The sequence below is a fragment of the Neophocaena asiaeorientalis genome, unplaced genomic scaffold (genome assembly GCF_003031525.2).
Source record: "Neophocaena asiaeorientalis asiaeorientalis breed wild unplaced genomic scaffold, Neophocaena_asiaeorientalis_V1.1 scaffold540, whole genome shotgun sequence".
In the NCBI taxonomy this organism is placed as follows: Eukaryota; Metazoa; Chordata; class Mammalia; order Artiodactyla; family Phocoenidae; genus Neophocaena; species Neophocaena asiaeorientalis.
Window position 1 is genome coordinate 4885716 of NW_020172141.1, and position 12269 is coordinate 4897984.

The 12269-nt window shown below is 59.3% G+C and overlaps 1 protein-coding gene across 1 annotated transcript in view; it reads right to left on the reverse strand.

Moving 5' to 3' along the window:
- EPN2 (epsin 2) overlaps positions 1-12269 on the reverse strand; it is a 79032-nt gene that overhangs the window by 14853 nt on the left and 51910 nt on the right. Inside the window, exons 6-8 of the mRNA XM_024752739.1 lie at positions 3627-3739; positions 2128-2220; positions 1193-1367 (exon numbers count right to left, since the gene is read on the reverse strand). Of these exons, the coding sequence (XP_024608507.1) occupies positions 1193-1367; positions 2128-2220; positions 3627-3739 (381 nt within the window). The remainder of the gene's footprint in view (positions 1-1192; positions 1368-2127; positions 2221-3626; positions 3740-12269) is intronic.

Sequence of the window (12269 nt, forward strand, 5' to 3'; positions counted from 1 at the left end):
CCCCTTCCCCACCCCCACCCCTGCTGCCCATTTCACACCAGCAGGGCCCGAGCCCTGGGCCCACTACAGCACCGCATGGCCTCACACCTGTCATGAGCCGAGCCTTCTGCGGGAACACCCACGCCTCCTCGGGGCCCGGACACGCCTGCTCCTCCCTGAAGACTCCTCCAAGACGCACGCCTCACGCCCACCGGACTGCTGCCCCAGGATGGATGCAAAGACGGCCCCCGGGGCCCTGCCCACATAGCACTGCTACTAGGCTGGCGGCCTGACTCACCCACACCTGCCAGGGCCTGGAGGGCAGGGCCATTACCTGCTCCTGTCTGGGTCCCCGCACGGCAGGACAGAGCCTGGTATTCGGTGCACTTTGGCAAACTTCCAGGGAACCGAGCCGGATACAAAAGATGGTTCTGGTTTGGGGAAACAGAGGCCCCAAGAGACACGAGCAAACTGGCACAAAATGTACATTCGAGGTTGCAAGACAGGAAGTCCACGGATCAGCCATGGGCAGCAGGGTTGATGGAGCACCCGGGGGGCCTCCCAGAGCAGCAGGCTGGGTGGGAAACCAGCCCAAAGCCTGGAGGCCAAGCCCCGTGCCCAGCGATCCGGAAGCCCACGTGCCCAAGATCTCGGCCCAAATTAAACAGAGGGCGCCACACTCCTGTCTGAATCTCCCATCACAAGTTCACCTTGCATTTGGCATTAAACAGAACTTTAAAATATCCATTTAGCCTCGTAAACTGATTTGCTGTTGCTTAAATGACAGGTAAGAAGAATTACAGTAAACGTGCCCCCTTTTCATTAGCGATCACTTAAGCACGCCGTAATTTCTGGCTAATTACAGCACGATGATTTAGACGTTTCACGCTGTGTATTATGGTTTCTTAACCTGGGGTGCAATTCTGAGGCTGAGAGAGTTGACGCATGTCCCGGAGGAGGGACAAGCCCTCTCCGAGGCGTGTGGGCAGCGGAGAAGAAATCTCCCAAAGCGGAAAACCACTCACAACAGGACGAAGCAGAGCCCTGAACCGCAGTCCTCAGGGGGGCGCTCCGGGTCCTGCGGAGGTCTGGACACCCACCCCCACCACCCAGACCCACTCAGACCGCTGCCAGGTGAGAGGGAGCTGCGCGCCCTGCAGCCACTCCCCCGTCCAGCAGGCGGGCAGGGGAGACGTACGAGGGAGGTCTTTACCGAATGATGGCCAGGGGTCCGAAGTGCTGCTGGGGGCTGCCGGAGCACCCCAGGGGTTGGTCTGGCTGGCTGAAGCGGAAGGGCCCCAGGGCTCCGCCTTCGGGGCAGCAGGGCCCGCGCTGGGCAGAGCGTCCATCAGGTCCAACAGCGTGGTCTGCTGCGGGTGCGAGCCATGCTGTTGAGACGAGGACCGAAGACAGAGGACAGGTTCACCCTGCTGCCCTTGCAGCCAGTGTCCGCCTGTGCCCCTCCCAGTGCAGAGGCCTTCTGGGGGGCCCAGAGGACCCGGGACTGCGCCGCCCCACATCCCCGCTTCTCAGTAAGGACCAGGCTCCACCCACACCGGCTATTTGCTGTGTGCCAAGCGCCCGCCGTCTGTCGACAGGTCCTTGGGGCTTCCCAGGAGAACAGGGGTTTTGCTTCCCTCCGAGACACGGCCCCCCAGCTGCCAGCGTCATCCAGGGCTCTCTCCCGGGGGCCGCTACACCCTCCTGCTCCCACAGCCAGCCTGGCTGCCCTCAGGGACCCCGCAGCACTGGAACAGGGAGGCCACTGGAGCCCTGGCCCTGCGGGAGGGTCTGTCTCCCGACAGGATGACATGGTTGTCAGGGGCAGAGCCACGTCCAGTTCACCTTTAGGTCCCAGGGAGGAAGCCCGGCATAGAGTAAGGAGGACGCCGGCTTACCCTGGGCCAGGAAACTGTCCCAAAGCACTTGACGCTTAGCGGCTTGTGGAGCAGCGGCCGGAGCTGCGCGGGGTGGGGGTCGGGGGGACGGAACTGAGGTGGGGTCAGGGGAGGGCCCAGCCCCTCGGGCGGATGTGTGTGTCACCCGCCCTCTCCTCACTGCCGCTGGCTGTGACAGCCACTGGGGGTTGGGCTCAGGAGGGTCTCACACACTGACTTGCCCCCCACGCCCAGCCCGTGGAGCACTCACCTCTTTTTTTTTTGGAAATTTAACTGTGTCTCTGCGGCTTTCTTCCAAGGCCATCTGCAACCTGAGGTCATCTCCCCGCCTGAGGCGCTCTTCCTGTAGAGGACAATGGACCCTGAAGCTGGTGGTCTCAACGACATCCCTAGGAGCCAGGCCCTCCTGGCCAGAGCCGGAAACCAAAGCCGTATCGCACGTCACTTCGAAGGAGGGTCTGGGGACGACGTGGACATGAGCCTCTCCCAACCCAAGGTGTGCCCGGTGTGGGGGGGGTTGCCCACCCAGATGGCGGAAGGGAAATACTTGTAAAATACTTTTTCTCAAAATGAAAATGACTTCAAAATTCTTTCTAATTGTAGAAGCAATATGTCTCCTTATAAAACACAAACAAGCCAGAAAGGAATTAGAAAGAAGACAGAAATCACAGGTCATTCCACCCTGCCCCCACTGTGTGTGCTTCCAGAAAATGAGTGTGTGTTTACATTTTATGATTTCTAACAGAAATGATTCGTTATATTTAATTTATATTTATTCAAGGCACAGTCAGCATATATAAAAAGACTGGGCCGACCTAGCTTTTTTATACAATACAATGATTAAATGTAAGTAAACACTCACTGCGTCTTCTTTACCATAAGACAGGAGCAAGGAACTACAACGGGCTGGCCCGTCCGTCTGCCCCATTTTCCCCATGAGAGTTCTGCACCTCCCGTCGACGGCAGGCCGCACGTCCCGAGTGGACAGAGGGGCCCTGCCGGGAGCTGGCCGCTACATGGACCTCAGGGATATTCCAGTCACCGTGGGACCCACACCTGCCTCTTCCATCCGACCCCCCGCTGTCTCTCAACAGCACTGCCAAGCGAGAGGGGCCGCGGGCCTCGCTGCACTCCTTCGCCTTTTTTAACCAAAGGGCAGCAAGTCCGGCCTGAAAGCGGCAGCCAAGGGCCGACCCCTTTGAAGGCTGCTCCTTTCCCTTATTCTCCATCTCTTTTGTAAAAACCTGTTTTTTTTTTAAATTTATTGTTTATTTATTTATTCATTCATTCATTTATTTGGCCGCTCCGTGCAGCATGCATGTGGGATCTACTTCCCTGACCAGGGATCAAACCCGGGCCCCCTGCACTGGGAGCACGGAGTCCTAACCACTGGACCATCAGGGAAGACCCTCTCCTTCTCCATCTTAACGTAATGTGTGCTTATAAAAGAAAAACTGCACACATGCCCACGTCTGAATGTCAGACTCTCATCTCCTGGGTGTTTCCTCCCAGCCTCTGTCCCATCCTTTTCTGGGTCCAGATGCTCTCGACCCACCTTGCAGATTGTGGTCTGCACTCGGCGATGAGGGCTGTGGACACTTGGCTTGGAGCCCAGCCAAGTGCGCGGGAGCGCTTCCAGGAAGCACCTCTGACCGATGCGTCCCCAGGACCAACTAGCGAGAGCCCCTCCTCCGTGTGAGTGCGCCCGGGCCCCGCCCCACGGGGGCGCGCATCCCCGCTGGCACCCACCTGCTCGGCCACCTCTCTGCTCATGGCCAGCGCCAGCTGTAGCTGCAGCTCCTCTTCCCCGCTCGTTTGCGGCCGCGCCTGCTCCAGCTCTGAGGATACCCGTGGGGAGGTGGCTGCGGGGGAGGCAAAGTCAGCGTGAAGGACCAGCGCTCCCTGGCCAGCCGCCCGCTCCCACCTCACACCCACAGGGCCACCCTGGCTGGGAGACGGGGCTCTGCGAATACGCGGCGCGCACAGCCAAGGAACGTCACACGCCGCCAGCCACGCGGTGCTCGCCAGGACAAACGCCCTGGGCGGCCAGTTCAGGCCTCTCAGGGCTCAGAGCCTATCTCCACTGCACGGCTTCAAGCAGAGGGGCTGAGTTTTTACAACGTCGAGAGCACAGTTCTTGAAAAGCTGGGTCAAAGATCATTCAAAGAAGGACATGGCCTCTGTGGACTCGCTCCTCTCAAGAACCCCCCTCGCATGTGTAAGAATGTCACCGTATCTCCCGGTCCTAAGGACATGGAAAATGAAGACCAAACATTTCTGCAGTAACCCTGAACATTTTTGTTTTTTAAGTAAAACTGCATGTTGACTTGAAAAACAAAACACACACAGCCATTGTTTGCTTAAGTACTTATCTAGCTTAAACATCTGAAGCAGCACCTGCTTTGATGAAGCAGCTCTGATGAAGGGATGAGATGTGAATTCCCAGCTGGTTCCCAAAGAAAGGGGTCTTCGCACAACCCCACTGTGGCCAGGCTGGGCCCCACACGCGGAGAACGCTGGGCTTACGCACCATCACGCTTCCTGCGCCAGGGAGCCTGGGCGCCCGCAGAAACCCGACGTGAAGCTTCGGGAGCAGCAGCCCAAGGTGCGCCACCCCTGCCCGCCGCCCCCCAGGACAGGAAATCTCAGCTTGAGCCCTGCCACCCGGAGAGCTGCGGAGCCACCGCCTCGGGTGCCCCTGCCCTGTCCTCCCTCTGGTCCTCCGGGGCCGGCCTCCCGCCAGCGCTGGGTCAGCACTCCCTCTCTCCCAGCACCCCTATTCTGCAGTTTGGTGGGTCATGTCAGAAGGTGCTCCTAGGGAAGGCCCAGGCTCGTCTTCCCACCATCACGTCCATCCACAAAGTCTGACAAAGCAGCTGGCAAACACCCACTGCGTGGATAAATGGGCAGATGGGAGGGACAGGCAGATGGAGGATCCCACTGCATGGCCGAGAGGCAGTTGTTAAAGATGCTCTGGCTGTATAATCGTCTGCCCCCTTCTTCCATTACATCCCTTCCAGCAGACCCAGCCCCCAGCACTCACGCAAATGCTGCCTCTGCCCAAATCTCCAACCTAAGCTTGCCTCTTAGGACCTACCTCTTTGGGAGAGGGTAAACAGTGGGGAATGATGCCTGATACTGAGGTTTCTAGACGGCTGGGCTCTGGCTACAGTGAGTAAAACGGGAGAAGAGGCGATATGCAGTTAGGGTCCTGGAAAAACCCACAGGAGAACAGGCGAGGCTGCAGGGGCAGTGCAGGGCGGGGGCTGTAATCGGCATCACTCTGTCCTACGATTTAGGAAAGACACGGCAGTGAGACTTCGTCTGGGACAATCACATGGCCTGAAGCACAGTGTCCACTGTGATTTACTGTCAACCAAGAGAAACATTCAAAAAAAAGCCAGCAACCAATTGCCTCATGTCTACTCTAAGCTAGTGAGCAGGTCGAACAGCAAAATGCTGCGGTTATCCAAAAAACACCAACATATTTTTCTAAATAAAATCAAGTCAAATCCCAGCCTAGTGCATCGCCCCAATTACATTTTCCAAAGCATTTCTTAGGAAATAAAGCTAGATGGTAACAGAATGTCCTCAAATCTACCTTAATAATTGGATTTCTTAACAATATAGCAAAACAAAAGCACATTTTGGGTTGGCTTGTTTCCAAACCTCACCTCTGCCCGTCACAGGCAGCAGCTCTGGCTTCCTCGTGCCCTAGAAGCAACATCACCACCCAGGCTGGTGGGAACAAAGGAAGCTGGCCAGTCATGGGGGACAGTGTGGGGGGACTCCTGTGACGCACATGGCTCTCCCGTCCAGGTCACAGCCCCTCAGGCCGCCCGATCCCAGCCTCCTTCCTGGTGAGAGTCTCTGAGGCTGCTTCACAAAGCCCTCAGCTTACAGCAAGCACGGCACATCCGACACCCTTCATTTACTCCCAAACGGAAAGCAGGAGTGAAGAAAGGAGAAGACCTCAGACCCCATTCCACACCCCAAAAAGCCCCCTGAACAGAGAGCCCCATCTTGGCGGGGAAAGCCGAACCTGGCCTAACGGTGGGACCGGGATGAATGGGCCGGGCTCTGCGCAGGGCCTGCCAGAGACGTGGGGCCCCCCTGTCCCCCGAGCCTCTCAGCACAGCTGCGAGGCCAGCCCAGCTTCAAATGCAAACGTGCACATCTGCACCCCACACAGCTGACGCTGCTGGAATAACGTGTGGCCGGCACACACGGAAATAGCTCACCACATCAGTATGGAAATTAGACAAAGGGTATTCCCCTAAACGCTGTGGTTTTCATAGGAGGAGGCACGGCTCTCAGTCACGCAGTTGGAAGAATTCACAGCCACCAGCCCACGGCGTCAGCTGAGCTGCACACCGCGAGGGAGGCATCCGGCGGAGACGTCCCTGCCTTAGTGACAGCGTCTCGTCTCCACAAAGGGCCTCTCGTGCCCGAGGACAGGGCAGTGGACACAGAGGTGGTGGTGAGAGGGGCCTGAGTGGGCCCTTCTGACCCCCGGAACCTGGCCCTCGCCCCACTCTGACGATCTGAGGGTCTGAGGGTCCACAACTCACGGGGACAGTGGAAGAAGCAGGGGTTCAAGGGGCTGGCCGCTCTCGGGTCTCAGGCTGCTTTCTGACCCAGCACCCTCTCGAGGGAAGGCCGGCACCATGCGCACAAGCAAATCACTCCACGAGCACGCGTGTCACCACCCTTCTCCTGCAGCTGAGACGGGCCCGTGGGGAGAAGCACGAAGCCTTCATCTGCTCAGTGGGCCCCCCGTTCACCCTGTCCAGTCTGCTACCCTGGCTGAGAAAGCTCGGCAGGGGAGGTTGAACAGGGAGCCTACACAAGCCCAACAGCTCCCGCAAAATACAGGTTAAGATGAGAACCAAAAACCCCGCTGGCGTCTACTGCAGGGCCTCCCGACCTCACCCTGCTCGCCTGCTCCAGGGACCGGCCGACCCACACGGGTCCCCAAACGCGCCCCTAAAACAAAGGCACTTCAGATGGGCACGGTCGGGGAATTTCGAAAGAAGAAAGCAAAGCAGACAAGGTAATAGAAAAACAGGAAATTGCTTCTTCTCACTGGCTACGTTTTTCAGTGTTCCTAGAAAGCACATAAGCGGTGTCTGCAGTCACGGACGCCGAGTGAAGGGCACAGACTCTGCAGACCCAGCTGGCCCAGAGGCGGCTCTGCACGGGGACTTCTCGTATAGCCCTAGCACGCAGGCTGTCGCCGGGGTACACGAGGCACATCTGACAACCTAGCAAGAATGCAAGGTCGCCAGGCAGCGGGGCTCCAAGAAGACCCCATCTGGATCCAAGCACTGCCACCACCCTAACAGCCCCGTGCCCGACAGCTGACGGGGATGCCAGGGCTCCCGTCCCGTCCCCACCCTAGAGCAGCAGGGGGACCGCACACGAATGGCCACCTCTCTGGGCTTCTGCTTCCACGTCTATGAAGTGTGGGGGAGGGAAGGAGAGTCAGAAGGACCCAAGACACAGCAGCCCCCCAACCTGGGGGCCAGGCCTTGCCCAGGTCACTGCTCTCCACTCTGTCCACAGCCACCAGACGGCCCCCTCCATCTGGCACGGCAGAAGCCAGGGACTGGGACGCGCTCTGGCCCCGGGCCTCCATGGGCAGAGGACCGTGGCTCTGGCGGCCGGGGCCTCCGCCCTCCTCTTTCTGTCGGTCTCTGAAGGAGGGGTTGGGAGCCGGCACTGAGCCCAGGGCCAGCTTCTGCCCCCCAGTGACTAGCTCCCCGGTCCAGCTAGGCTCCTTCCTTGTTACTGAACTGCAGCGAAGGGCTTACTGGGTCTTCCTCAACGTGGCGACAACCTCCTGTGTTCCACCAGCCGTTTCCCAAGTCACCGATGACCCTCGGCCACCAAGGACACTCCCACACAGAGTGGAGGCTTTTGAGCACGTTCCCCAGGGAGACCCTCCAGGGCCCTCCCTCTCCCAGCTCACAGGCAGAAGAGGAAAGACTGCTTTTAGTCAAGCGAGGCAAATGAGGAGAAAATAAGCTCAAATCACCCCAGGTTAACATTGAAAGAGAAAAAAACCATAAATACGTTGTGGAAAAGCCAAAGAGCTGCAAGATGTGAAGCGCCTAAAGGACCACCACAGCCGGGTGACCTTCAGGACGGGGGGGTGGGGGAGTGAGACTTCATAACGGAGGGGGGACGTGGCCAAGCCCTGCCCGTCGCCCACCACCTGACGGCCCTGGCAAACCCCCCCAACTGGATTTCAATGCAGACTCCACATCTGATTCCAGTTCACAGAAGTACAGGGCGAGGACTGAGGCAGCAGGTGGACAAACCCAGACCTTGGGCCACTCTGCAAGATGGCCGGCCCAGCGGCTCAGCACATCAGGGTCGTGAGCGCAGTAAGACTGCAGGGACAGGACCTCCGAGCGACCGTGCTGCTGGTGGTCTCGGTGTAGACAGTGGGCAGAAGGGCACGCGGGCGGGGGTGAGACAGTCCCAACGGCTGCTGTACACTCTGCCAGGTAGGATGACAGACAGCCTGTCCTCACCGCCACGTTGATGGGGGAGGGGAGGTGCCAGAGCCTGTTTTAAAGACTTCAGCGTAAAAGGAAGCGAGGGCCACCCCTCTTTTCCTGCCCCCACTCCTCTCCCCAGAGGAAACAGCTGTTGACATTTTCTTGCGATTCCACCCAGAAAACACAAACATGTGCTCTTCCCTGGCACTCACCCACGGGCGTCTACTCACTGCCGTGCACAGGCCCCACCCAGGGTGCTGTTTCGGCCCCGGGAGAGGGGGCGTCTGCGAGCATGGGCCCAGATCCAGGCCCTGCGGCTGCTCCATCCTCCACACCGCGGCTTCCTCACCTGCAGGACGGAAACAGAGTCCCCACCGCCTCGGGCTGTCCTGAGGATCAGACCAGTTCCTGTGGGAGTGCCTGGCACGTGACAGGTGTACCACACCTGGCGCCTCGCTGGACCCTCGGTCCAGGCGGGGTCCTGCCCCCCAACCCCCGAAGGCCAGGGCTGAGGCCCGGAAGTGAGGTGGCTCGCCAAGGTGCCCCAGCCACGAGGGTCGAAGGCTGATCTAAGGCCTTGCTCTGCATCATCGGTCCCTCCCACAGAAGAGGGAACCGGGGCCCAGAGAGGTCACAGGGCCACTCACAGCAGGAGGAGAACTCAGAGCCAGCCTCAGAGCCCACGCCACACCCTCTCAGAGCCCTGAGGTGCTCTGTGCGCTCAGTCGTTGACACTCGCACACGCCACGCCTGGCGCTTCTCCAGGCCTGAGGCCAGTCCCTGCTCTCCTGGAGCTTGTGTCCCAGTGAGGGGGGACAAGACACACACACACAGAGGGGAGGTGGGTCAGAGTGGGGAGAGCCTGTCCTGTGCTCAGGTCTGACAGAGACACTGCAGAGGGGCCTGGGCGGCAGCAAGGACACCAGGCAGAGAGCAGCTGGGGGCTTCGCCTGGGTGCAGGGGGAGGGGCTGGCATAGGCAGAGCTCCCAGAGGGCCATGATGGAAGGGCCCTGGCGGTGCCGGGGGCTCTCGGAGGGCCTTCAGGAGGGTGCAAGCCGAGCAGTGATGCCACCTGACCGGTCCAGGGAGGATGGTGGGAGCTTGGGCCAGGGTGGCGGCTGTGAAGGAGGTGAGACGCGGCTGGTTTCTGGATGGGTTTAACTGAGATTCTATTACACCTGGCAACGTTCCTGGACCATCCGGCCCGAGGTCACGAGAGAACATCTGGGGCCCCGCCTGGCCTGGATGGTGCCGACCCCCAGCAGCCCAAACTCACCCTCCCACCGCAAGTGGCCTGTGCTACCGCCCAGGCGGAGACTCGGCCCACAGAGAGCCTTCCCCTGACCCGGGGCTGGGGCACAGCTGAGCCCCAAGGCTGCGAAGTCCTGACCCCTGGGGTCGGGATGAGAGCTTATTTGGAAACAGGGCTGTTGCAGATTCATTTGTTAACGGTTAAGCTGAGGTCACACTGGAGCCGGTGGGCCCCGACATCCAACGTGACACGTGTCCTTACAAGCAGAGAAGAGACGCAGGGGTGGACACAAGGGGAGGGCAGCAGCATAGGCCACGGGACACCAAGGACGGCCACCACCAGCAGAAGCAGGGAAGCCGCAGGCAGGACGCTCCCCTGCGGGTTTCAGAGGGAACAGCCCTGCGGACACCCTGATTTGGGGTTTCCGACCCACCTCTGGCGCTGAAGCCCCGGTGGGCGTCGTCTCAGGCCCCGCCTCCCTGCACACAGGCCTCCACTCCCCAGGGCGGCTCACCAGCCCCTCCCCTGCACCTGGCATCTGCTCCGCTGGCCGCAGAGGGCCCTAGAGTCCTCCAGTTCCTTCCTGCTTTCAGACCACACTCCCACTCCCGCCCCCCCTGCCCCTCCCTCAGGGAGGAAAGAGAGCCTGGGTCTCCCCGCTCACCCTCCCCAGCAGGACGCTCTGTGGGCAGGGGTTCCTCTTGGACACCTAGAGCAGGGCAGGTGCTCTGCGGCCCCAGAATGGGGACCTAGGCCTTCTACACCCCAGACGCGCCTGCGGCCAGGAGCCTCCCCACCCTGGCTTGTTCCAGGCACAGAGCAGGAGCTCAGGCCCCTGTGTGTTCATTTTCTAGTGTAGTTTCCAGCGAGCACAAAGCTGTGACTCCCAGGGGCACAGCTCACACACGCGTCACCACCACCCTGAGACACGGGTGCTGCCACCGCAGCCCACGGACGCGGAAGCCAAAGCCCAGGGAGGAGGGAGCCAGTGCGGGAGACAGACAGTGGGGACGGACGGGGCGGGCACAGCAGAGACAAAAGGCTGCCCTGTCATCTGCTGGCAGGACTTAAGGCCCATCCTCTGCCTGAGAGAAAAGAGGGAGTCTGTGCTGCTCTCTCTGGGCTGCAGGTGAAACCCTCTCCATTACGAGATCACCAGCTGGCGAGGTGGGGAAGGGAGGGCTTGTCCAAAACAGCAAGGGATTGTTTCTCCTCACCCGTTTCCTGGGGGTCCCCATGGTCCCTGGTGCTCTGTCTACACCCATGGGAAAGTCGACCTTCACGGGGAGCATTGGGGTGAGGGTCGCACCCACAACTCCCCAGGCAGGAGCTCGGGAGGGAGGAGAGGGCTTGGAACACCGCAACTTCAACAAAGACGTAATTTCTCTCCTTCTTTATTCAATCATAAACTTAGGTTAAATGCCTACATCAGTTTCTTAGGGTAATACTTACAGACAGGAAAATCACTTTTTTTTTTTTTTTTTTTTCGGTACGCGGGCCTCTCACTGTTGTGGCCTCCCCCGTTGCGGAGCACAGGCTCCGGACGCACAGGCTCAGCGGCCATGGCTCACGGGCCCAGCCGCTCAAAAATAAAATGCGTGTTTTGATGGAAATTTCCATCTCTTGAACTAGAAATGATCTTTCAAAATATTTCAGTACCCATTTTGGGCTCAGGGGCTATTGACTGAGCACAGTCGGCCCCCCGGCTGGCGGCACTGCACCTGGGCCTGGCCCGTTGGGGAAACATTTACCAATTTCAAGAGACAGAATGATGCTCATACATTTTCCCCACTACTTTCACTTCTGGGAATTCTACATTGAAGACAATGAAGAATCTCAGAAAAGCAGGCTTTCTGCCCAAAGACGCTGACCACGTGGCTATTTACACTGTGAGAACCTGGAAACAACTGGGACTGGCGTGGGAATGGTGAGCGAGCCCTGTGAGGGGCGGCTCCCTCAGGCACGGCAGTGTGTGCAGCGCCCACATTAGCACAGGGGACACACAGGAACCCAGAGAGCACTGCCCCGTCCCCACCGTATGGACGTCTCACCTATCCAAACTTTAACCTATGTAGCAACACGGAAAATGCACGCAGGAAGTGAGGTGAAAAAAATCAGTGACTGTAGTATTTGTCCTGGGAATCTGGTGGTAAGGAGTCAGCTAAGGGGTGACCACTGGGCCACTGCACCCCGTCCCACTGCACGCAGGGTTAGAACAGCCTCGGACCTGCCTGCCCGGCCCCCTCGGAGCACTACACGTGTCGCACCGTGAAGGTGTCCGCCTCTCCCGAACTGGAAGCCCACGGAGCGCGAGGCCTCAGCTGCCGACCGTGAGCCCTCACTGCCCAGCGCCAGCCCCGGCACCCTCGGGCTTATGAAGTGAGCGAACGAATGCACTCACCTTCTGAGAAATGTGCTGTGGAAATGTCACGTGGTTATGAACAACACACGTGTAATGCTTTTCTACTGTCTGCACGGCATGAAACATGAGATTCCGTCTGCTCTCATGGAACACACTTCACACCTGTGATCCGGATCTGTCCATACAGCCGCCTCTGGGGATGTGGGTCTGATCTGGCCTTCGCTTCCTCTTCAGAGTAAGGACCCACTGGCTTTGCTCACAGACAGACGGC